The sequence below is a fragment of the Mytilus californianus genome, unplaced genomic scaffold, assembly GCF_021869535.1.
Source record: "Mytilus californianus isolate M0D057914Y unplaced genomic scaffold, xbMytCali1.0.p SCAF_3, whole genome shotgun sequence".
Classification (NCBI taxonomy): Eukaryota; Metazoa; Mollusca; class Bivalvia; order Mytilida; family Mytilidae; genus Mytilus; species Mytilus californianus.
In genome coordinates this window covers 32558363-32583745 of record NW_026262679.1, presented here as the reverse complement: position 1 = coordinate 32583745, position 25383 = coordinate 32558363, and the positions used below count along the sequence as shown (strand labels likewise).

The 25383-nt window shown below is 32.7% G+C and overlaps 1 protein-coding gene across 1 annotated transcript in view; it reads right to left on the bottom strand.

Annotated features, from left to right (window-relative positions):
* LOC127734376 (chondroitin sulfate synthase 1-like) overlaps positions 1–24908 on the bottom strand; it is a 37787-nt gene extending 12879 nt beyond the window's left edge. The window contains exons 1-2 of the mRNA XM_052244211.1: positions 24769–24908; positions 23530–24396 (exon numbers count right to left, since the gene is read on the bottom strand). Of these exons, the coding sequence (XP_052100171.1) occupies positions 23530–24381 (852 nt within the window). The 5' untranslated portion in view covers positions 24382–24396; positions 24769–24908. The remainder of the gene's footprint in view (positions 1–23529; positions 24397–24768) is intronic.
* Positions 24909–25383: the final 475 nt, after the last annotated feature.

Genomic DNA, 25383 nt, shown 5'->3' with positions numbered 1-25383 from the left:
AGCATTGTGTATAAGTTTCATAACATTTGGTTGAGGCAAACTTAAGTTAGAGAACGGAAACTAAAAATTTTGCAATTTTTCCATTTATAAAGGGGCATAACTCTAGAACGGTTAAATTGACGCCACCAAAATTCAAACTTGATCTGTGTTTTGTGGTAATAAGCATTGTGTAAAAGTTTCATAACATTTGGGTGAGGCAAACTCAAGTTAGAGAACGGAAACCAATTTTGGGACGTACGTACATACAGACGGACAAGGGTAAAACTAAATGCCCCCACCGCTACGGCGGAGGCATAAAAATCTATGGGTAATCATTAAATGTGTTTCTTCAATGAATTTTAATTTAAATAATAAAATATCTATGGGTAATCATTAAATGTGATTCTTCAAGGAATTAAGATAAAGCATATGTGACATAAAGAATTGTCAAAATTGGTAGGACAAGAGGTCATCTTCAACTTTAAATGAGGTGACCTTTTGTTCTGTGTTGAAGACACAGGCACTTGTTTCTGAAAAAAATTCCTATATACCTTAATATATCATTATATTAAGGTATACAGGATAGTAATTTTTTTCAGAGACAAGTGCCTGTGGTTGAAGACCTCACTGTGAATGATGCGATTTTGTGTCAAGAATTAATATCCCATATCCCTTCTTTTCCAATGCTGAGGAAAATAACATTTGGAGAGACTGAATCTTAAGTATTTTCTACATATTTCTTCACATAGTAGTGTGACAGATGTTTAGCATATATGTCTTTCAGGTTAAATGTTCCCTTTGTCTAATAAATATTGAACTAATTAAATCAAAACTAAATGTCATTTAATCTTGAAATTAAATTACCTAACACTATGTCAAGATGAAAGCTACAGAAAGCTTTCTTGGTAGATGTCAAAGGCTACATCAAAAGAAGTTAAGTAGAATAATATCAGATGTATGGCTGTCTATCCTAAGTATATCAAGAAACATGGGAACCTGTCTTCCTATCATCACAGAAACTAAACCAACACAGATCACAACAAATTCTGTTTTTAATCCCTGTTTACATTCCGGCAAGCGTTATTTGTTATGATGTAAATGCACCAATTAACACCCAGACAAACTCAACACATGTTAAACTAGCATTAAATATAGCTACCTGATAGTAGAGCTACAGGGTCAACCATCTAGGATAATGGCATTACCACATGACATCTAGTGGTCTGAGTGGTCTGATATGGTCATTATACACCTGGACATGTAATTATGTAGATTAAAGGAAATGAGTTATTATTGTTAAGATTTATATAAGGTTACATGTCTGTGAATTTTAATACTAAAGGGTTCACCTGAAGGGTACAGCTTCTGACTATGGTTTAACCAGACCATGACAAAACATCTCATCTTACTTATCCTAATGATGATGTTCGTCATGTAGGTAACTGACTTTTGTAACTCATATGTCAGGCTTTTTCTAAAACTGTGTGCACAGCAATCTGTAGTTTCTTCAGATTATCACACAGAAAGAACATGAGAATGAGTTACTGACTGTTCAACCACATGTATGGAAAATGATCATTATGTTCAGGTAATTTGGACAGATGGTAGGTAACCTGTGACAATTCACCATGTGGAAAATGGTACTTCTTATAGGATCTTCAGTCCACAGCAGTTTTTCTAATTTGACTGCCCACTATATAGTAGTCAATAATTGACTTCCTAAAACATTTATAGGCAGTAAAATAAGCTAAATTAACTTTTGACTCTAAAAACCCAATAAGATATGATAAAGGAATGAAATTTTGTGAATAGTCATACCTATATATTAAAGACTTTACAGAGCCTGTGTCGGTTACATAGGTCAAGGTGCATCTAAAACAATGGCCACTCTCCAAAATCGTAGACTAGACTATAATTCATGACTAAAATCTCTTTTTTTAATTGATCTTGTATTTCTGATCATTCTTGCTGTTTCTCTTCTATAAATTTTGCCCAAAACACGTCAAGGGTAAAAAAAAATAGTCATTCAAGGGCAAAAACTCCTATAAAAAGACAACTGACAATATCATCTATATTATAGTTTTCAAAATAAAAGGCAAATATGCCATTCTGGTTGACTGGCAGAACCATTAGCTAGATGACTAAAGGATGATTGTGGCAAGGTTTAGTTCCAATGGCCCAGTAGTTTCAGAGGAGAAGAACTTTGTAAAAATTTACGGAGGACGACGACGAATGACAACAGCAATATGAAGAGAATCTCAATTGGTTATTTGGACTAGGTGAACTGAAAAAGGTTGCTTCCCTGATTGTTTCATTTAGATAAAGGATATTCTATTGGAAATATTTGATGACACATAAAAGAACACAACATCAAACTAAAAGAAAGCAACAATGGCTATAAGTTAACTTAAACAGGAAATTTTCAATCAACAGAGAAAAATAAACATATATTACAAAGTCCATTATAACAGACAAATGATTTAATCTTAATCTACTGGCTGTGTGCCCAGGATCAAACAATTTTAATTTCGTGGTTCCTTTTGGTTCATTATGTTAATGTCAAGATGTTCCAACTTAAATTCGCATCATAACAAAACATTATGTAATCACTTAGGCTTAAAAAAATTGTCAGGTGCAGCAACATGTTCAGCAGCCAAATGAAATAAACAATATTATGGTATGTAAGCAGTGATCCATCATCATCATTATCATCATCATCCTTTGGTCTCTGGTACAGCCTTGTCTATGGTATATAGTTGTCTCATTGGCAACAATACCACATCTCAATATTTTTAAACTCCTGTTTGGAGTACATCCTTATACCAAAATCAAATGGTGACAACAGTACTAAACAATTCAACCACTTGAGAAATTCTAGTCACTCTTTTTATTCAGTCGGAGTTCCAGCTACTCCCATTCAAAAACTTCAAAGTATTTATAAGATCTCAACAATTGCTATATTTAACAAGAAATGATTGTAACAGGATGCTGTTACAAAGTCTCCCAAACGAAGCTTCCATAATTTGTCATTCCCAGGGTCGCCTGACATCACAAAGTCCAGTGAAAATTGGTTTGGCCCAGTAAAGTTATATGCATTAGTGATGCCTGGGGACTGACCCTGTATATCATTCAAATGTTCTTGACATGATGAATAGGAATATATATGGTTTAGGGGTGGGGATCTCGACCATTTACAAGATATTGGGGTGGGGGGATCCCTGGGGACTGACCCTATATATCTTTCAAATCTTTGTGACATGACGAACAGGAATATACATGGTTTAGGGGTGGGGATCTCAACCATTTACAAGATATTAGAACATTCTCATATGGCACTGGGTGGGGGTGATCCCTGGGGACTGACCCTATATATCGATCAAATCTTCTTGACATGACGAATAGGAATATATATGGTTTAGGGGTGGGGATCTCAACCATTTACAAGATATTAGATCATTGGGGTGGGGGACCCCTGGGGACTGATCCTATATATCAGTTGAATCTTTGTGACATGACGAATGGGAATATGAAGGATCTCTACCATTTACAAGATATTAGAACTTTCTCAAATGGCAGGGAGTGGGATGACCCCTGGGGACTTATACTTGACTTCATTTTATGTGCTGTATCATGACTAACCAGAATATATATGGTTTAGGGGTGGGGATCTTGACCTTTTACAAGATATTATAACTTTCTCAAATGGCAGGGGGTGGGGGTGACCCCTGGGGACTAATACTTTATTTCATTTGATGTGCTGTATCATGACTAACCAGAATATATATGGTTTAGGGGTTGGGATCTCAACCATTTACGAGATATTAGAACTTTTTCAAATGGCAGGGGGTGGGGTGACCCCTGGGGACTAATCCTTTATTTCATTTGAAGGACTGTATCATGACAAACAAGAATATATACGGTTTAGGGGTTGGGATCTCAACCATTTACGAGATATTAGAACTTTTTCAAATGGCAGGGGGTGGGGTGACCCCTGGGGACTAATCCTTTATTTCATTTGAAGGACTGTATCATGACAAACAAGAATATATACGGTTTAGGGGTGGAGATCTCAACAACTTACAAGATATAAGAACTTTCTTAAATGGCAAGGGGTGGGGTGACCCCTGGGGACTAATACTTTACTTCATTTAATGTGCTGTATAATGACTAACCAGAATATATATGGTTTAGGGTTGGGGATCTTGACCACTTACAAGATACATTTGTATTAGAACTTTGCCTAATGGCAGGGGGTGGGGAGGGTGACCCCTGGGGACTCACCCTTTATTTCATTTGATGAGCTTTATCATGCAGAACATTTTCAATTATAAAGATTGTGTCTATCACTAACAGTTTTCAAGTTATAATCATTTGAAAATAAATGGGGAATGTGTCCGATGCCCCCACTTGCATATCATATAAAATTATAAAGGGACATAACTGAAGAACAGTATTGTGTATAAGTTTCATAACATTTGGTTGAGGCAAACTTAAGTTAGAGAACGGAAACCAACTTTGGGACGTACGTACAGACGGACAAGGGTAAAACTTAATGCCCCCTCCGCTATGGGGGGGGGGCATAATAATAAAAAATTAAAATCCCATAGGGTTCTATAGTAAACCCCTCCCTTCTTTTGGCCCCTCAAAGTATCCCTTTTAAGACCCCAATGTACAAACGAAACCCTGATTGCACCACTAGACATGTTAGTCTTACATATTGTGAAACTTTAAGTAAATCTGCCTAGCGGTTTTGGAAAACAGGTGCAGACAAGTTCATTTTAAAAAGTGGCAGAAGAGGAAGAGGGAAGAGGGAAGAGGGAAGAGGGAAGTGGGAAGAATAATAATAATAATAAGAACTGAGCAAAAACAATAAGTCTTCCCAAACTTCGTTTGGGAGACTTAATTAAATCACTGTTCTCGTATTGTAAAATAATTGAGTAAGTATTTCTACTTAATTAGTACTTTTTGAGAGGTCTAGAGTGGAAAGGGAAAGGTCAAGAATACCAAACAGTTCAGAATGCTTTGACGTCTGACCGCATTATTATAGACACCACCTTAGTTGACCTCTAAGTAAAACCAATGACCTGTGTTAGCAGTACAGACAGAGAAAACATTAATCATCCCAGGACAGCAACCTTTATGGAGCGATTTAACAGGTGTTGTAGGTGCAGGTAGGGAACATATGAATGAAATCATTATTACTATACTTTTCACTCACTACATGGGTGAGCATCTTCCCTCTTCATTGTTAGTTATACATCTTCTTAAAGTAATAAAAAACAATTCAAAATAACTACATTTCATAACTTTTTGGTAAAACCTTTCTGGTCAGTCTTAGGCTAATAGTGAAGAAAAAAAATCTTATTGTTTTTGACTTTATTGATGTCAAGTAAGCAGACACACAAAAATCAAATAAGTCTGAAGGTATCAGACTATGGCCTGGTTGAAATTCATCAGAGTATTACATTATGTAAGGGATGCCTACACCAAATTCAAGTTTGTCTTAGGTCAATTGGAATAAATTCCCAGACTTTGACATTGGTGTATTTTCTAACATTACTTGATTCCCTTGTCCAATTTATTCTGATATAAAAGGAGGACAAATCTTTATCATGTTTATTTCTCTGACTTAATCCCATTATCATTGAGATGTGATCATTGCAGCGTTGCATTTTTCTTTACTTAACAAATAATTGTACTACAAAATTATCATATATATTTTCGTAATCTGTTCACTAAAGATAACTCTATCCACTTTGCAAATTGGCCAATAAAATGAGGTCAGTATGACAGGTCAACTGACCTCAAGTACCAAGATACATAATTATTAGATATATGTGAATTATTATCCCTTAGTATAAACCATATTGCCAATAACTAGATGAAAGTGTCTTCACAAATATTTAACCCAATATTTAATCATGTGGGTTAATAGCTTTCTTGATAAATTTACAATTATTACCTTTTCTTCAGTTATCAATAGGTCTGAATACTAGTAAAAATCAAATAAAAAAATTAAGAATAGACAGATTTAAAAACAGGTGTTTTTAAATGTATAGCCTGTTATTTTTTGAATGAATGTAAACATTTCAATCTTTCAATTTCTTAGTAACAATGTCTGCTTGCGAATTCCATCTGTAACTGCCAAAAATGTACACTAATCCAAACTGACCAGTTTTTCAGCTGTTACAATAAAATGTCAAAAAACTATGTTTTGCAAAAGAACAGGGCTAACAGACAGGAAATACAAATGCCAAATTTGATGGAGACTGAACAGGGGGCTTATGACTCAAATTTTAATACCTGTTTCTTATTCTAATGAGTTATGCCTAAGCCTAATTTGACTTATAAATATTACTTTTTCAGAATATTTTAAAGTTGCTTAATAATTAAGCAGTCAGCGTTGACATTCAAATCAAAGTAGAATTTGAATCAAACAACATCACCAGAGCCTAACAAGTTACAAATGAGTTTGTCTATTTTCTAAATCTCCCCTAAAATCTAAAAGCAGTGGAAAGATCTAACTTAACATTAATGGTAACTTTTTTACTTCACCAGATGCACATTTTAATAATTAATGTCTCTTCAGTGATGCTTGAGGCCACAATATTTGTAAAATCCAAACCAATTACATGTGTTCAAGAGCTGATAAAACCAAAAAGGACCAAAAATTAGACAAACTGAGACAATTGTGAGGACTCATAATTTCTTCTTATTAGTAAATAATTGGGGAATGTGTCCATGGGACACAGATGATGCCCCTGCTTGCATATAGCATTATAAAGGGACATAACTCAAGAACAGTAAAAGTTATGCTACCCAAATTTGTACTTGATCTGAGTTTTGTGGTAATAAGCATTGTGTATAAGTTTCATTAAATTTGGTTGAGGCAAACTTAAGTTAGGGAACAGAAACGAAAAATTAAGCAATTTTTCCATTTGTAAAGGGGCATAACTCTAGAACGGTAAAAGTGACAACACCAAAATTAAAACTTGATCTGTGTTATGTGGAAATAAGCATTGTGTATAAGTTTCATAACATTTGGTTGAGGAAAACTAAAGTTAGAGAAGGGAAATGAAAAATTCAGTAATTTTTCCATTTGTAAAGGGGCATAACTCTAGAATGGTAAAAGTGACACTACCAAAATTCAAATTTGATCTGAGTTTTGTGGTAATAAGCATTTTGTATAAGTTTCATAACATTTGGTTGAGGCAAACTAAAGTAAGAGAACGGAAACTAAAAATTCACCAATTTTTTTACATTTTTAAAGGGCATAACTCTAGAACTGTAAAAGTAATGCCACCAAAATTTAAAATGATCTGTGTTTTGTGGTCATAAGCATTGTGTATAAGATTCATGACATTTGGATGAGGCAAAGTAAAGTTAGAGAACTGAAACCAATTTTGGGACGTACGGACGAACGTACAAACGGACAAGGGTAAAACTTAATGCCCCCTCCGCTACAGCAGGGTCATAAAAATGGAAGTCTATAGAACAGCAACCCAACAGCATAATGTAACAAAAATATCTCAACATAAGTTGTCACCAATAAACAAGCATACATGTTGTGTGTCAAGCTCTAAATCACCACAACTTTAGACAAGTTGTTTATACATTCAACAAAGACTGGCAAAGATCTGAAAAGAACGAAGTCCTTAACAGACAAAAACAAACACTTAGTATTGACTAAGATATAAACAAATAAACAACCAATGAAGTTCCCAACTGGGAACATATACATGTTCCCACTGAACTGGACATTTGAATTCAAGTGGTTCAAGAGAAATGAACTTTAATACTCGTACCATGATGATACATGTACTAATTACCACAATTCATTAAAATATTATGTGAATGAGCCTTATATCTTGACGTCATAAAGTACACATGATCTGTAACCACAACAATCTGTATACTTTAATGTATTTAAATTTTGTTTACAAATCAGTTTTAACATTATAAGAGAGTTACTTTTGTGCTTTTTTTTCTTTTTTCTTTATATATGTTTAAATATACTTTTTCACTTTTTTGGTCTTTTGGAAAATGTTGTTTGTGCTGTATTAAGACCCCTCTACCAAGAAATTTGTTTTGCATGCACACGTATAAAAATTGCGATTTTTATCCAATGAAATCATAGGTTTGAACGTTGTTTTCAATTTAGACTTATATATATTGTTTTCAATTTAAACTTACTTATATATATATATATATATATATATATTTGTATATCAAATCTTGACATCATAGAAAACACGAAAAGAGCTACAAACAAAACACAAACTAAACAAGACAGCAAACTATTCTTTATAAAACAATTTGTGAATGAGCCCAAAATTTGTATACTAAATGTAGACATCTTAAAGTACAACTCAACTGTAAACAATACTTAATAAATTACACAATAACAGACTTCAAAGATATTAAATAACTTTATGACTATTGGACATGCAATAAGAACAGACAAAGACATCTAAATCAAACCAAGACATCTTAATTAAACCGAATGGTATAAAAATTGAATTACGTAGTAAAATAGTAAAACAACATTTTTTCCGTGCACTCCTCGACCAAGTTTCAAAGGGTTAAATAAGTTCTATGACTTTTCCTTACGTCTTTTTATAAGAATCATTAATAAAAAAATGAAAATCTGTTAAAAATAAATGATTATACTTGAGATCAAAAACAGCAAATGTTTAAAATGTACTTCAAAAAGAATATTAATCTGAAAGCATCTAATTGACTTAGTTTTCAGCCCAATCTAATGATAAATTAATTACTTTCTAAAAAAATATGCAACAACAAATAGTCATGAAGCTGGTACAAAAATCTAAAGCTGCAACCATTCAAGAAGATCACGAAGCAGACATATAAGGTTACTATTTATATGTCACACAATAATTAACAGTGCATCATAGTACAAAATATCATGACAGAATGGTGCTATTATCAAAGAATACATTTTGTAATGTAAGTCAAGTAGCAAAAGTTTTGGTTCTTTCAACTTTTTTTTATGAAATATTTGCCACTAGAAAAAATGTTCAATCACTACATTATGTTATGGTTTTATGCTGTTCTTCTAGTAATCATGTTGGATGTGAGAACTACAACATAGGTTGAGAGTAGCTGCTTGATAAGACAGAAGGGCATTGACCTCTCTATGTCTGATGTGATAAATCAAGGGAGCACAACATGGTCAAATTCAGGAAAAATTTGAGGTGGTTGTGTTTGAAAAGCTGTGTAACTATGTCATTTAAAAAAATATTTAGGCAAATGCAGTATGATATAAAAGGAGAAGCATTTCCAAAAAGTACTGTAAACAGGGTTCTTTTTGTGGGATAATTGTTATTTCAGTACATAAACTTTTTGCACTGGGGTAAAATTGGCTCACCAATGAAAGTACTCTCTTTACATCAATGTTGTTGAATGATTTGTACAAACTATTCCTGAGGGGAATATTTTCCCACAGTTTATGTGTTTGTGAATTAATCTTTAAAAAAGAAATATGCTATGTTGACAGTAACAAAAACCACTAATACCTGCATGATATTAAATGACAATTTTATTAAGAAAATAGAATAAACTCAAATTAAACATTCTAATACAAAAATTAGCATTGTGAGCTTAATAGATTCTTAATGTATATATATATTTATTTTATCATTAAGAGCATAATAAATGCTACAAAAGTGTGTAGTTTTGATAAAAGGTCCATTTCAAAAATAAATCAATTTAAAAAATTTTGCAATTTATAAGGTTTTTGAATGACCAATTTTTTAAGAAAATTGAGGAAAAAATTATACCTGTCTGACTCATACTAAAATTAGAATTGTGAGCTTAAGAGATACTCCATGAATATTTTATTTTGTCATTAAGAGCCTAAAAAATGCTACAAATTTCAAGTGTGTCAACTATTTTTATAAAAGGTTCAGTTAAAAAATAAATCAATTTTAAAATATTTGATATTTATAAAGGTTAATTGAAGGAAAATAAATCCAGCCATTTTTCAATCATAGGACATTATTTTGGAGATTGAATCCTGTTATTATAATGCAAAATAGAACTAATGTGCTGCAAAAACTGGAACTGCTAATTGTGAAAATAAAAAATATTAATAATGAAAAACATTCACATATAATAAAATAAATGTGGATAGTGTTCACATGTGGACACAGATGATGCCCCCGCTTGCATACCATATAGTTATAAAGGGACATAACTGAAGAACGGTAAAAGTGACGCTACCCAAATTTGAACTTGATCTGAGTTTTGTGGTAATAAGCTTTGTGTGCAAGTCTCATAGCATTTGTTTGAGGCTAACTTGAGTCGAGAACAGAAACTAATAAAATGCTCCGCAGGGCGCAGCTTGATACGACCGCAGAGGTTGAACCCTGAACAGTTGGGGCAAGTATGGACACAACATTCAAGCTTGATACAGCTTTGCATTTGGATTGTGATTAAATATTTGACACAGCATAGGTTTCTGACACAGAATGAATGTGGTCTAAGAACTTAAAAATTTTAAATTGGACATTCACCTATTATGGTCCAATATCCAAAATCTAAATACATGGTTAGATTCAGCATATCAAAGAACCCCAAGAATTCAATTTTTGATGAAATCAAACAAAGTTTAATTTTGGACCCTTTTGACCTCAATGTGGACAAAGTTGATAACAGGGCCCAAAAATCAAAAATCTAAATACATGGTTAGATTCAGCATATCAAAGAACCCCATATATTCAATTTTTGTTGAAATCAAACAAAGTTTAATTTTGGACCCCGATTTGGACCAACTTGAAAACTGGGCCCATAATCAAAAATCTAAATACATGTTTAGATTCAGCATATCAAAGAACCCTAAGAATTCAATTTTTGTTAAAATCAAACTTAGTTTAATTTTGGACCCTTTGGACCTTAATGTAGACCAATTTGAAAACGGAACCAAAAATTAAGAATCTAAATACACGATTAGATTCGGCATATCAAAGAACCCCAATAATTCAATTTTTGATGAAATCAAACAAAGTTTAATGTTGGACCCTTTGGACCTCAATGTGGACCAATTTAAAAACGGGGACCAAAATCCAAAAACTAAATACACGGTTAGATTCAGCATATCAAAGAACCCCAAGAATTCAAGAATAAAACCCCATTGAAATTGGTCAAGAAATAAGCAATTTATATGAAGTATCTTCTTTTGCACAATACTGTGCAATTAAATATTTCTTGCTATTGCGCAATACTGTACAATTGACAATTTCTTGCTATTGCGCAATATTGTGCTATTGGATATTTCTTGCTATTGCGCAATACTGTGCAATTAAGATTTCTTGCTATTGCGCAATACTGTGCAATTGAAGATTTCTTGCTATTGTGCAATACTGTACAATTGAAAATTTCTTGCTATTGCACAATACTTATTATATAATAATTTACACATCCTGTTTGGTGTGTATCTCCTACCATATCATTATTATTTGCTTTTAAATATAAATCAGAAATAACCAACTTAAAATGGAAAATTTTAAAAGAAAAAAAAAGGAAAAAAAAAATCCCCCCCCCCCCAAATTTTTTGAACCCCCTTATGATTCATCACCCCCAAACTCAATCCCAGCCTTCCCTTTGTGGTATGGTACCTTGCAGTACAATTTCAGAGAGATCCATTCACTTGAACACAAGTTATTGTCTGGAAACTAGAAAAATGTGTTTTTTGGCCCCTTTTTGGCCCCAAATTCCTAACATTTAGGGCAATTACCCCCAAACTCAAACCCAGCTTTCCCTTTGTGGTATGGAACCTTGTAGTACAATTTCAGAAAGATCCATACACTTACACACAAGTTATTGTCCTGAAACTAGAAAAATGCTTTTTTTTTGCCCCTTTTTGGCCCCTAATTCCTAAAATATTGAGGCAATTACCCCCATCATCAATCCCAGCCTTCCCTTTGTGGTAAGGTACCTTGCAGTACAATTTCAGAGAGATCCATAGACTTGAACACAAGTTATTGTCTGGAAACTAGAAAAATGCTTATTTTTGGCCCCTTTTTGGCCCCCCAATTCCTAAACGTTTCGGCAATTACCCCCAAACTCAATTCCAGCTTTCCCTTTGTGATATGGAACCTTGTAGTACAATTTCAGAAAGATCCATACACTTACACACAAGTTATTGTCATGAAACTAGAAAAATGCTTGTTTTTTGCCCCTTTTTTGGCCCCTAATTCCTAAAATTTTGAGGCAATTACCCCCAAAATCAATCCCAGCATTCCTTTTGTGATATGGAACCTTGTGGTACAATGTCAGAGAGATCCATACACTTACACACAAATTATGTCTGGAAGTTACAAAAATGCTTATTTTTGGCCCCTTTTTGGCCCCTAATTCCTTTACTGTTGGTACCATAACCCCCAAAATCAATCCCAACCTTCCTTTTGTGGTATTGAACCTTGTGGTAAAATTTCATAGAGATCCGTTCACTTAAACTAAAGTTAGAGTGCGAAAACCAATGTGTCTTCGGACGACGCCGGACGACGACGACGACGCCAACGTCATACCAATATACGACCACAAAAAATTTTTTGCGGTCGTATAAAAATTCATCAATTTTTCTATTTGTAAACACGCATAACTCTAGAACCGTTGTGTATAAGTTTTATTACATTTGGTTGAGACAAACTAAAGTTAGAGAAGGGAAACGAAAAATTCAGCAATTTTTATGTTTATAAAGGGACATAACTCAAGAATGGTAAAAGTGTCGCCACCAAATTTCGTACTTAATCTGTATTATGTAGTAATAAGCATTGTGTATAAGTTTCATAACGTTTGGTTGAGGCAAACTAAAGTTAGAAAACGGAAACAAAAAATTTGTATTTGATCTTAGTTTTGTGGTAATGAATATTTTGTATAGGTTTCATAATGTTTGGTTGAGGCAAACTTAAGTTACAGAATGGAAACTAGAAATTTTGCAATCTTTTGATTTATAAAGGGGCATAACTCAAAAATGGTTAAAGTGACACTACCCAAATTCAACTTGATCTTTGTTTTATCAGTGGAAGTCAAAATTAAACATTTCATTGTATAAAGCACTGATTGTAGTTGATTCAACTATAATCATGGACAAAGGAAGATAACTCCAATTTTAAAAATATTGATATTTAAAAGAAAATAAAAATTTTGCAATTTTTCGATTTATAAAGGGGCATAACTCTAGAACGGTTAAAGTGACGCCACCAAAATTCAAACTTGATCTGTGTTTTGTGGTAATAAGCATTGTGTATAAGTTTCATAACATTTGGTTGAGGTAAACTTAAGTTAGAGAACGGAAACTAAAAATGTTGCAATTTTTCCATTTATAAAGGGGCATAACTCTAGAACGGTTAAAGTGACGCCACCAAAATTCATACTTGATCTGTGTTTTGTGGTAATAAGCATTGAGTAAAAGTTTCAAAACATTTGGTTGAGGCAAACTTAAGTTAGAGAACGGAAACCAATTTTGGGACGTACGTACGTACAGACGGACAAGGGTAAAACTTAGTAGCGGTGGGGGCATAAAAAACATGCTGATATTTCCAATACAATATGGACTGATCTACAATGATCTAAGAATTACTTTCTCTGACAATGGCCTGATCTACAATGATCTAAGAATTACTTTCTCTGATAATGGCCTGATCTACAATGATCTAAGAATTATTTTCTCTGACAATGGACTGATCCACAATGATCTAAGAATTATTTTCTCTGATAATGGACTGATCTACAGTGATCTAACAATTATTTTCTCTGACAATCATATTTAAATTTTGTGTAAAATCATTCTTTTAATGGTCACTATACACAAAGACACAAAGCCAGTTAATCATACCAGGCTCAGATTTGACCAAAAAAGTAAATTGATCTAGTAGAAATAGGAATCACAGTATTATGATTGTTGTTCAATTAAAATATCATTCATTGGCATTTGCCTTGATTTCTTGAATCGACATCCAAGAAAATTGTCCACTTTCAACATCACTTTTGTAAATATTGTATAAACTACATGTACATGTACTATACTGTCAATCAAAGGTTAAATAGACAAACAAATACACATACATGTAACCAATTCAGATATATAATAATTTAACACTTGAAATTAAACTGTCCCAGTTCAGGAACAAGTTTATTTTTTTTTTAGATTTACCTCAAACCAATTATCCATGCAGGAGAGTACAAATAGACAGTAATACAGTTAGATTACATAAATTGTACACAATCAACTAAGATTTCAATGCATCACAAATCATAATGTAAATGTATGTCTGCTACTAGCAATGAAAATCAGTATTGTAATGTGTGTCTCATTCCACTTCCCCCCCCTTTTCGTGATGTATAACTTTCTTAAAGGTTGACTTACCTGACAGACTAATTCATTACTTATTCAGGGTTATACCAAAGCTATTGTAAAGCCATTCTAGTTGTAATAACATTAGATTTATTACATTTATTAGACTTTACTTTGCATATAAAAATTTCAAAAAACTGTTTTGATGTTGGTTTGTTCATGTATGTAATAATAATAGAAAGCCTGTATTTGTACAAATTTAAAGACATCAGCAATTATTTGCCAATAATGCATTTTTGCATGTTTCCCTAAAACACAATAAATATCAAGAAATAATATCAAATACTTTACAATTAATGCAATGTTGACCTATGGAGAAGTTTTATTTATGAGCTATGTATACCACAGCTCCAGAGACAATCAAGATGTGACAACAAAAATGAAAGCACCATTCCTCTGAACTATGGTTATTGGATCTTAGATTTTGTCACCAAGGGTACAGGTCTAGAACATCTAAGATGTGGTGTTTGTGTTGCTCAATCTTTGGTACTCTGTAGTTTGTTTTTTTTTTTGGAATGTTTTTTGTCTTATCATCTTTTTTCAACGGAAAACACTTTATTTTTTTGGTGTGCCTAGAACAGAGGCTTTCACTCAACTTAAAATCATGTCATGTTTGTGAAGGGACAGAAGATTTATTGATTGTTGTTTTCTTAACGTCAATTAGCAAATATGTCATGCATGTTCAGGACAAGTAGGGGACAGAAGACAATTTGCATGTACCAAATTAACAAACTTACAGATGTCTCAATAGGCTTTAGGAAAGTTTTTCATTTCCTTTTCACTTTAGATGAACACTGTGAATTATAAGCCTGGTATCTTTGGAGAGTTTTCATTCCCAGCTGAAACAATACCTTTCAGTAAATCTATATTCCTTCTTGAGGCAAATCTGACTTTTAAGGATAGGTCAGTGTAATTTAGAAAATAAAATTAAACTTTCACTTGGTGAGTAACTATGATAAGTAAACAGGAAAAAGTGCAATGTAAACCTCTGAAAAAACTTGATTAAACATTCAAATTACAGTGCATTAATCTTACATTGAAAAGGTGAGACGTGGATCAATGTCTATAAAATTTATGTTGTATTTAACAGTAATATGAAGTTTGCCTATTGTGTAGAGGTTGCTCAGTTACACTGTAATCCAATGTCATTATGACATAACAAACCAAAGAAAAATGATAGATTTTACTTATTGCAATACCCCACTGAAATGTGCACACCTGACACAACTTTTAAAATCTAGTCTAAATCAATTTCCAAATGTTTGAATGGATAAAACGGCATGAATTGTCAGTTTTTAGCAAATTAAAAACATATCTAGTTTTGACATGAACAATTTTACTCCTCAGATCTCATTCATCTGTGATCTTTGTTTACTTTTGAACAGTTCTAGATATATTAATCTCATTGTAGTAAGAAGGCAACCTCTGTACGTCTTATGGTTTTCTGTGTTGTTTGGTTGCTGTCTCAATGAAGTAGAACCTGCATCTCTTTTTATTCTCCTCATTATTACTATAAATTTTTCCTGTTTTTGGTATAATTTACATTTAAATTGTCCACTATATAAAATGGATATATAGATTCCACCTCAGCAACAAGTGTGTTACGATATTTCTCCATCCGAGACAGTTAAATTTTAATATTTAATTAAATAAATAATTAAAATTTAACTGTTGCAAGTGGAGAAATATCGTAATACACAAGTTATAGTGGTGGAATCTGTTTCTCTAATGATTTTTATCCTTCCTTTTCAAAGATTTGCAAAAAGTTGTGTTCTTTATATGTGACGTCATCAGGCATGGTTGCCTTTTTTCATGACGCCACAATCACCTTGTATCATCGGTACAGCAGATATAGGTACTAACCAAGCGGACGTGATCGATTTTTCTTCTGACACGGTATGAAAATCTTTGTTTTGTTTACATAATATCAATGTGTACTTCAATCTAAACATAATTGTTGTTTTAAGAAATGATTTGGTTGTAGGTTAGTGATTAGAGAAGTCTCATTATTTTCCCAAAACAAGAACGCTTACTAAAAACATGTGCAAATACTTGTCAAAGAAGTTGGCGCTCGTCTCATCCGATATGATTCTATATTCATTGCAACTCTTTTTCTGATAGCAGGCCACTGTGTGTGCGTAATAAGTATAGCTGTTTCAATAACTGGCATTGAAATCTTTCATACATATGTTATTTTTCAATATTTTATTCCGAAAAGAAGCGTTGTGTACTGTGTATAGCTGACCACATAAATCCTTCTGTACGGTGCATAGTTAAATGAATGTACGGTATATAACTTTTCACGCTTCGAAGTACATATAAAGCTATATCCGCCGTACCGATGATACACGGTGACAATAGAAAATTCAAAAGAAACCAAGAAAATATGACATCATAATTAAATTTCGGCCAATTGTTTGCCGAGAACAGATATTTCACTAGTGAGAACAATTTTTTCACAATCGGTTGGGAAATGTGAAAATAGTGAAAAAAATAGAGAAACAATTTTAATTACTTAATAATAAAATTTTCCTTGTTCTCATCCAACTTTTTTGTATAAATGGGGTGCTGGGAAGGGTGAAATTTGTACAACTTCTTAATGGTCTGACTTACAAAACAGGGTTTTACATGTATCACAGTTAGTATGTTTGTTTGTATTTGTTTTTTGGAACACATTTCGAAAGAAAATAAGAATATGTATGCTCATATTACATTGTAAATATATTGCATAAATATTACTGAAATGTTAAAAGTAAAATGCAATTTTTTTTCCCATCTATTTATACTTTTTAAATTTAAAATTTACTTTTTTTGGTACATTGACTACATAATTAAGAATTTTGTATGTGTACAGGATGCTTTATATAACACATTGACAATTAATAATTGTCACAAATATATTTTTTCATTTTAACAGATAAGCTAAAATGTGCATACACAATAGGAGTAAAATGAACCCTGGATAATTTTTCTTCCAGTAGATCAGCTGTCAGGTTATATGAACCTACCAGACAATGCAAAGTAATAAGCCCACTAAAACACAAGATTTATGGCCTGTGTAGGATTAGTTAATCTGCATTCTCAGACTATCTTAGATGTTAATCTACAAAAGAGTTATAGCATTCGGATGTTATATGATGATCTTTCTTGATGTTTATCACATCATTGAGATACCTCTACAGAGAATATACATAGTACATGACAAGTCACTTCTTGTCTTTTATTGGATCATCCGATAGTCAGCATATCAGTATATCAGGTCATAGGGTGCTTAGCAGGGACTGTGCTCTTTCTCATACCTGTACAGAGAATATACACTGTACCTGTCTCTACTTGTCTTTTATTGGATCATCCAATAGTCAGCATATCAGTATATCAGGTCATAGGGTGCTTAGCACGGACTGTGCTCTTTCTCATACCTGTACAGAGAATATACATTGTACTTGTCTCTACTTGTCTTTTATTAGATTATCTGATAGTCAGCATATCAGTTTATTAGGTCATATAGGGTGCCTAGCAGGGAATCAGGCTCTTTTAACAAAAAATCTTATGAGTAAAAATAATCGTAGTCATGAACAATTTAGTATAACTTATTACAATCGATTTTAATCGTAAGATTTTTTGTGAAAAGAGTCTCTGCCCTTCTCAGAGAACTCTCAAGAATCCAGGAACCACTTAACAAACACAAGATGACCCAGAATGACTCTGTGTACATGTATGATGTAGTAATGGAAAGAATAATCAAACCTTGGCGTGGGGTGGTTTGTGTGAGCAGCTGTGACATGTTTCAGTAAATATCAACATATGATTAATTGTGGATACTTATATATATAATTACAAGTAAAAACAAAATTAAAGTTTAGTGCAACATAAATGACAGGAAAGCTTGTCATATCATTCTTCTCAGTCTTCACACTTTAAACACAAACAAAGAACCAGAAAAGCGATCTGTTTCAGCAGCTTAATATTCCAAATCACTTGCCAAGGATTCAATTATTATTTTTCTATTTCAAGGTCTAGGGTTGACATAATACACCTTATCGCTATTTGGAAATCTGCGCCGGTTGAACTATTGACGTCATACAACAATCACTTTTCCATTGTGGCGTCAGATATTTTCTATTATGACGTCAAAATTTTACGGGAAAATTTGTGATGTCCAGTAATGGCGGACAAATATCGATAAGGTGTATGGCTTCTTAACAGAACGTGGACACATCAGAGATCTATTTAAAAAGGTCTTTTAATGACCCACTCTTCTGTAAAGAAGTTCTTGCCTGGACACTGTTTTCATACTTATGAACAGTGTGCCCTAGATGTTAGTTCTCAGTATACTTGTTTTCTCATTCACATCCAACAATAATCAGTTGATTTCCAATTGTATTGTTAGAGTACTAGTGCTGTCTCATCAAAGATTACCTAACATCTCAATTAACATGATTAATTTACATGTGTTTCAAACTATTTTAATTCTTTCTTGCATTTGTGATCCACTTTTTGAACTCTGATTCCATAGTTTCTCAACTTTCATCACCATATTAATGATTTGATTTGATTTTTGTTGTTTTAACGCCACTTTTAAGCACTGCTTTTGGGCTATTTCGTGGCGGCCAGTTTTTATTGGTGGAGGAAGCCGGAGTGCCCGTAGAAAACCACTGACCTTCCATAGGAGAACTGACAATCCTAGTCAATTAAGATTGGAGTCGAGTGCACCCGCACGAGGGGGGTTCGAACTCACAACCTCAGTGTTGACTGGCTAGTGATTACAGTAGTAACTACTTAGACCACTCGGCCACCGAGGCCCCACCATATTAATGCAGTGTCCATCAAAAAATCATTTTAACATCAAATAATAAACTTTTTACCTGAAATTACTCAAGAAGGGATCTGTTAATATAACTCTAACAATGTATTAAGTTTTCAAATATGAAAAAGTTTGGAAATCAGAACTTTTCTAGACAAAGGTGTCAAATAAACTAAATTTGCAATATAATTTAACCCCTTCTTTAAGCTTCAAGTCCAGATTTTCATAGTAATGGAAATATGAAAAACTATATTTAATTGCTCTTCAGAAATTGTCTATTGGTACACATGGTACAAGCAAATATAAATCCACTCAATTTCTAATGACCTCTTAATGCCCCCTGACAAAATGACACTTTTAACAATGTTTAAAATAAATAAATACTTCATGAATATTTTCTTTAACCTGGGGATATTTTCAAGACTTCATTATCAATTCAAATCTTAGGGATGGACAAATCATTGTCCAAAGTTATTTTCACATAATACAGGACATGTATGTATTTTAAATGTATTAGATGGTTTGTCGTAAGGTAAATACACTTTTAGCAAAATCTTCCCAAAAAGGCCTAATTGTTTACATCCACTTCATTTGAACTCTTTAGGATAGTTGTTTCACTGGACATCACATCACATTGAAATTTGTTAAAAGTGTTTTTGATAATTGTGGTCTATCAAAAGTATGGAGATCCCAATCTCATTTTCCCTCAGATTGGATAGAAAACTGTGTAGAACTTTGACTTAAAGACCAACTTAAGCAAGAATGGTCATCTGACATTTTTAATTCAAGTAAAACAATTTGTTATAGAATATTTAATAATGAGTTTTGTTTTGAGCGTTATTTGTTGATACATGTACATGTACTACCCTCATATCTAATGTATTTTTTATATAAGTTCAGATGTAAATATGTGGCTGTCATCATTTGCCCATTGAATTGGTCAGATTGCATTAAATTCATAGAGACAAAAGAACCTGTAATGTATGTGACTCAAATGAAATAGCTGATTGTATACTAATTTCTCTGTAACATGTTTATGAGAATAAAATATTCGTAATTCGTAAAAATATCACATCTCCTTATTCTAATAATGAGGACCTTTCCCAAAATATATAGATTAAACCCTAAACATGCTCAACATGCTAAAAGAAGCATATTTTTAAACTTTAATAATCCAATCAAAACTAAGAGCGTGAACTTTCAAGCCTGTGAAAGAAAGAGAGACATAGACAAATAGATGTCTGACATTTCATCTCCTCACTGCACATTGCAAGACCAGACCTAATTGTAACGCAACAGTATAATGTATTTATATGCTTATACGCGTATCATTTACAAATTATACAATAATTTTAACCTAGCTGTATCAAATTGATAAAATTACACTTTTTTTATTGATGCTAGTGTGATGTTTTATAAAATACAAATGAATTATAAAAGATCAAATTCAAATCAGTGCATTTAGCTTTTCGATCCTATGAGAAATTGACATTTAATTTGCAGAAAAAGTTTTAAAAAAATAACAATAACTGTGAATCATGTGCATGTGAAAAGTGATTTACAGGTTTTCCATTGTTCAAATATGCCTTAGCTCTTTTGAAGGGCTTATTCACTCTAATGAGGCACATAATCGTTCAAAAAAGATGTTCCAAACAAAGAGTTCTTGCAAGTACAGTACAAACAGACAGACAGTGATTCAGTTAACTTAAATGAGAGGCAAAAGATATCAAAAGGATATTGACAAACTCATAAGTCGAAGACAAATTCACAACGCCATATATCATTTGGTTGTGATTTTTTACAGTGATTGTGGGTGTTTCAATTAAATATCAATCTTGGTGGTGATTTTTTTACATTGATTGTGGGTCACTCAATTAAATATCACTCTTGGTGGTGATTTTTTCCAGTGGTTGTGGGTCACTCAATTAAATATCACTCTTGGCTGTGATTTTTTACAGTGATTGTGGGTGTTTCAATTAAATATCACTCTTAAGCTTGGTGGTGATTTTTTTACATTGATTGTGGGTCACTCAATTAAGTATTACTCTTAGTGGTGATTTGTTACAGTGATTGTGGGCGTTTCCATTAAATATCACTCTTGGTGGAGATTTTTTACAGTGATTGTGGGTCATTCAATTAAATATTCATGCTCTTGGTGATTTTTTACAGGGATTTTGGGTCATTTAATTAAATAATTCTCTTAGTGGTGATTTGTTACAATGATTGTGGGTGTTTCCATTAAATATCACTCTTGGTGGTGATTTTTTAGTGATTGTGGGGTCATTCAATTAAATATCACTCTTTGTAGCGATTTGTTACAGTGAATGTTGGTGATTGTGGGGTCATTCAATTAAATATCACTCTTTGTAGCGATTTGTTACAGTGAATGTTGGTGATTGTGATTGTGATTGTCAGTGAATCACTTTGAAATATCTCTGCATATTCTATAAGGCTAAGCAATATATATGACAGCTAGGGTCATAGATCAATGTTATCACCTTCAAATACCCTACATGTATTTAACAAGGAAAACACTCAAAATCATATAGAATTATTATTAATTGAACCACCATGTATATGTATGGAGGACATGTACTAATACCATTAACTGATTCACATACCTTAGGTCTAATAAAATAATACCTGTGTTGAAAGAAAAAGGGTAGGTAGGTTGGAAAATAATTTTAATTTTTCAAAAAGTTTGTGACTGGTTTAAACAGGGGAAAACAGTTTGACTTTAAAAGTGCTTGTTCAGAAACTACAAAAAATCTTTAGGATAGGCACTAACAATTGAGGTACAAAAAAATGTAGGAAGGGTTAGCCTAAACCAATGCATTTTTTATGCCGTAAGAAGAGCTATTCTAAGTTAGAAGTTAAAACCATTTTGAAATGATGAGTTAGCAGTTCACTAGTTGAAATCCCTCGCATGTTTAGTTTTAGGCAAGACTTCCCTTTGAATCCCATTTCATGTACATTGTATATCAATGCTTATTTCTTCATTAAGAGGGGTCCAAAAGGAAATATTTCCCAGTTTTGACTAATTCAAATTTTACATATTCTGAGTTTGGTCTAAAAAATCATCACATCACTATGAAAAAATTAAGTGTAATAATTGGTATACTCCAGCAGTTTTCTTGAAGTTTTTCTCACTCAGTGACATAAAATTTAATTTATTCACACACAATTTTTACAACGAAAATACATGTCTAACCAAATGTCTGAAAAATATTATCCACAAAACTAACAATATATTTCTCTGTTAGTCAGACATATGTTCTTTTGAGAAGTCTGTCTAAATAGGGTCTGTCTGCAAATTTCAAAGTTAATTGAAGTTGAATCATTATTTGAGAAGTTAATGAATGATGATGTTTTGATGATCAATTAGCAACTTATTGTTTGTAGTAATAAAGAAAATATTTTTACAATGTATTATGTAATTAACATTCTGCATCTTCTCATGAATCAATCAGAACAAGGAACCCATTACAATGTATTGTAGATACAATAGAGATACGGTACTAGTGGGTCCAATGAACCCATTACAATGTATTATAGACATGATTAGATACAGTACACGAGGGTCCAACTTGTAACCACATACAGGTGATTAATTTGTATGGGACACATGTAGAATTGGAAATCTATTTTTGGTATTCCTAATGAGAAAATATGTAAAAATACATTTATACATACAAGCACCTGTCAATTATCTAACATATGTTTGTACATTGTTCATGTATATATGTAATTGTTAAAGTAACAGTCATTCTTGACTTAAGTGATAAATTAAATTAAAAGGTTATTTCCCCTTATCAAATGGACAATTTTTATTTTTACATACAATTCCTAGTTAAGGGCCACAATTAAAACGTTCTTTCTGAACGCTGTGTAAATTGACTTGTTTACAAAATATACATTCAAAAGTACAAAATGTATAAGGTGTATTCAAATTTTTGTACAAACGTTTAAAAATCATATAATAAAATTTCAACTTAACAGACATCTTGACAACTAAGATTAAAAGCATTGATGGTAGTGTATTATACATGTACATGTCCATCTCTTTATTACATGCTGAAAATTAACCAGTCAGCTAAAAAGGTCTCTTGAGTTAAACAGACATTTATAAGATAATATTTAGTGAATGATATTAAAGTAGGGAATACAATGAAGATACAATATGTTAGACCCCTCTACCAAGAAATTTGTTTTGCATGCACACGTATAAAAATTGCGGTTTTTATCCAACGCAATCATAGGTTTGAACATTGTTTTCAATTTAGACTTGTTTATATATATACATACATGTTTTACAACACACCAGGTCAAGGGAAATTAAAGGCCTTGGTTACAATGTATATATACCAACCTCAAATGCCCAGGTGCAGGATGAACCAGTATATCTACGTACACATCTACCAACTTCAACATCTTCATGAGTCGTCAGCAAGTTGTCAATACAATTGTGTACATGTGGGCCAACATGCCTTAAAGTAGTGTGGCTGAACAGAATTCCAGGACCTCCCATGCAAAAGTTTTCATGTCTGTTCAAAAAAAGTTTCCCTATTTCTTCTTTTTTTCCTAAACCAGCTTGACCAATGAAATGGGGAACCGAGCTGTTTACAGAGCGTAGAAATTTTTCAATTTTGTCCCCTTTAACAAAAACATCGTCATCAGCACGCATGAACCACTCAAAGTTGTTAATATAGTTATCATGCATGTATTTCAACATCAAAAGAGACTTTCTCTGAGGTGGATAGGAATCATCAGTACCGTCTAAACTAACCAGTGGAATTTCTTTTTCAGTTGTTGATCCTTCACTGGAGAAAAAGATTACTTTGCAGGATCCGCTACAAGAATTGGTCCAAGTATTAAATGCAGCAACGGCTCTGGTATCAAGATATTTTTTTGCTGTAATCACACCAATAAGAAGGAAATTTTTGTCATTTTTGTTGATGTAACTGTTTAAATCTAAGCCTTCATTTGATTTCTTTACCACAACTTCTGGTAAAGCATGGTTATTGTGAAATTCGAGGTGATCAACGGCAATGTTGACATGATAGTTTACATGGATTGTGCGACAACATTTACCTGCCAATGGCGCACAAGGTAATATCTTATGTCTACACCAAGATGATAAAATTATTCCAAAGCATAATCCTAACACAATTCCGGCAAAATGTTGTCTTCTTAGTCCATTCTTTTTAGCCATGGTCCACATTCCCCAAGACCAACTCTGTCAAGAAAAACATTCCAAATAGGCCTATATCATGTCATATGTTCTCAGAAGATAAAATAATTAACTTAGTTCTTTAATCATCTTTATTTTATTATTTACCCTTACATAATCACTTTATCAACAAAATAGTTATAAATCATTAGATAAAAAATAGCAAGTTAATACCCCATTGTTGTGATGTGGTTATCGTACGTTAATCGCCTGATTAAAAGGTCGATAGGTTCACAGACGGCTTAACAAACTTTCTGTGTATTCATTACTATGCATAGCAAAACTTTCACAAACATTCATGTTCTTTGAGAAATTGTAATAAATTAATGAAGTTATAAAGTTTTCACTTTGAAAATGAAAGAAGAAAATTACAATTACCGTATCATTACGAGAAAGTTAGGTAAATTTTATCCATTCTTATTCTGTCTAGCTGTAAATACATCAAAACTTTTCACTTCAATGAGCAACATGTTTCGTTATGAATGAAAATCATTTACTTCCGTTAAGAAAGTAGGTGAGGAGGCTAAAAGTCAAAGGTCGTCCGAAATTTTATTCTTATCATCTGGTTTCTTAAAATATATTACTTTTTGGCACCAGTTATAAAGTTTAGACTGGTGCCCTTGATCGATGTTAAATCATTTTTCCTTTCAATCTGTATTGATCTTGCATATAAGCTGGACCAGTCAAAAAGGTTGTGCTTGTTTAAAATTTTATATGTCTTCCAGTTTCACAATTCCTTCGTTTGTGATGAAAATAAAAATGTTTGAAAGCATCGCATTTTAAATATGAGAATAAGAGGGACATAAATGTGATATCAGATATCAAGATAGACTGCTTTTTTTTAGTGTGTGTGTGTTTTTTTAATCTCTTTTTTATTCATGGCATTTGTTATTTTAATGAGATTTGTGTTTTATATTCATTAAGGGCATACGTAACAGTTTTCATCCCACGGTGATTTTTTTACGAAAATTTGAAAACAAGCTATTTTTCACC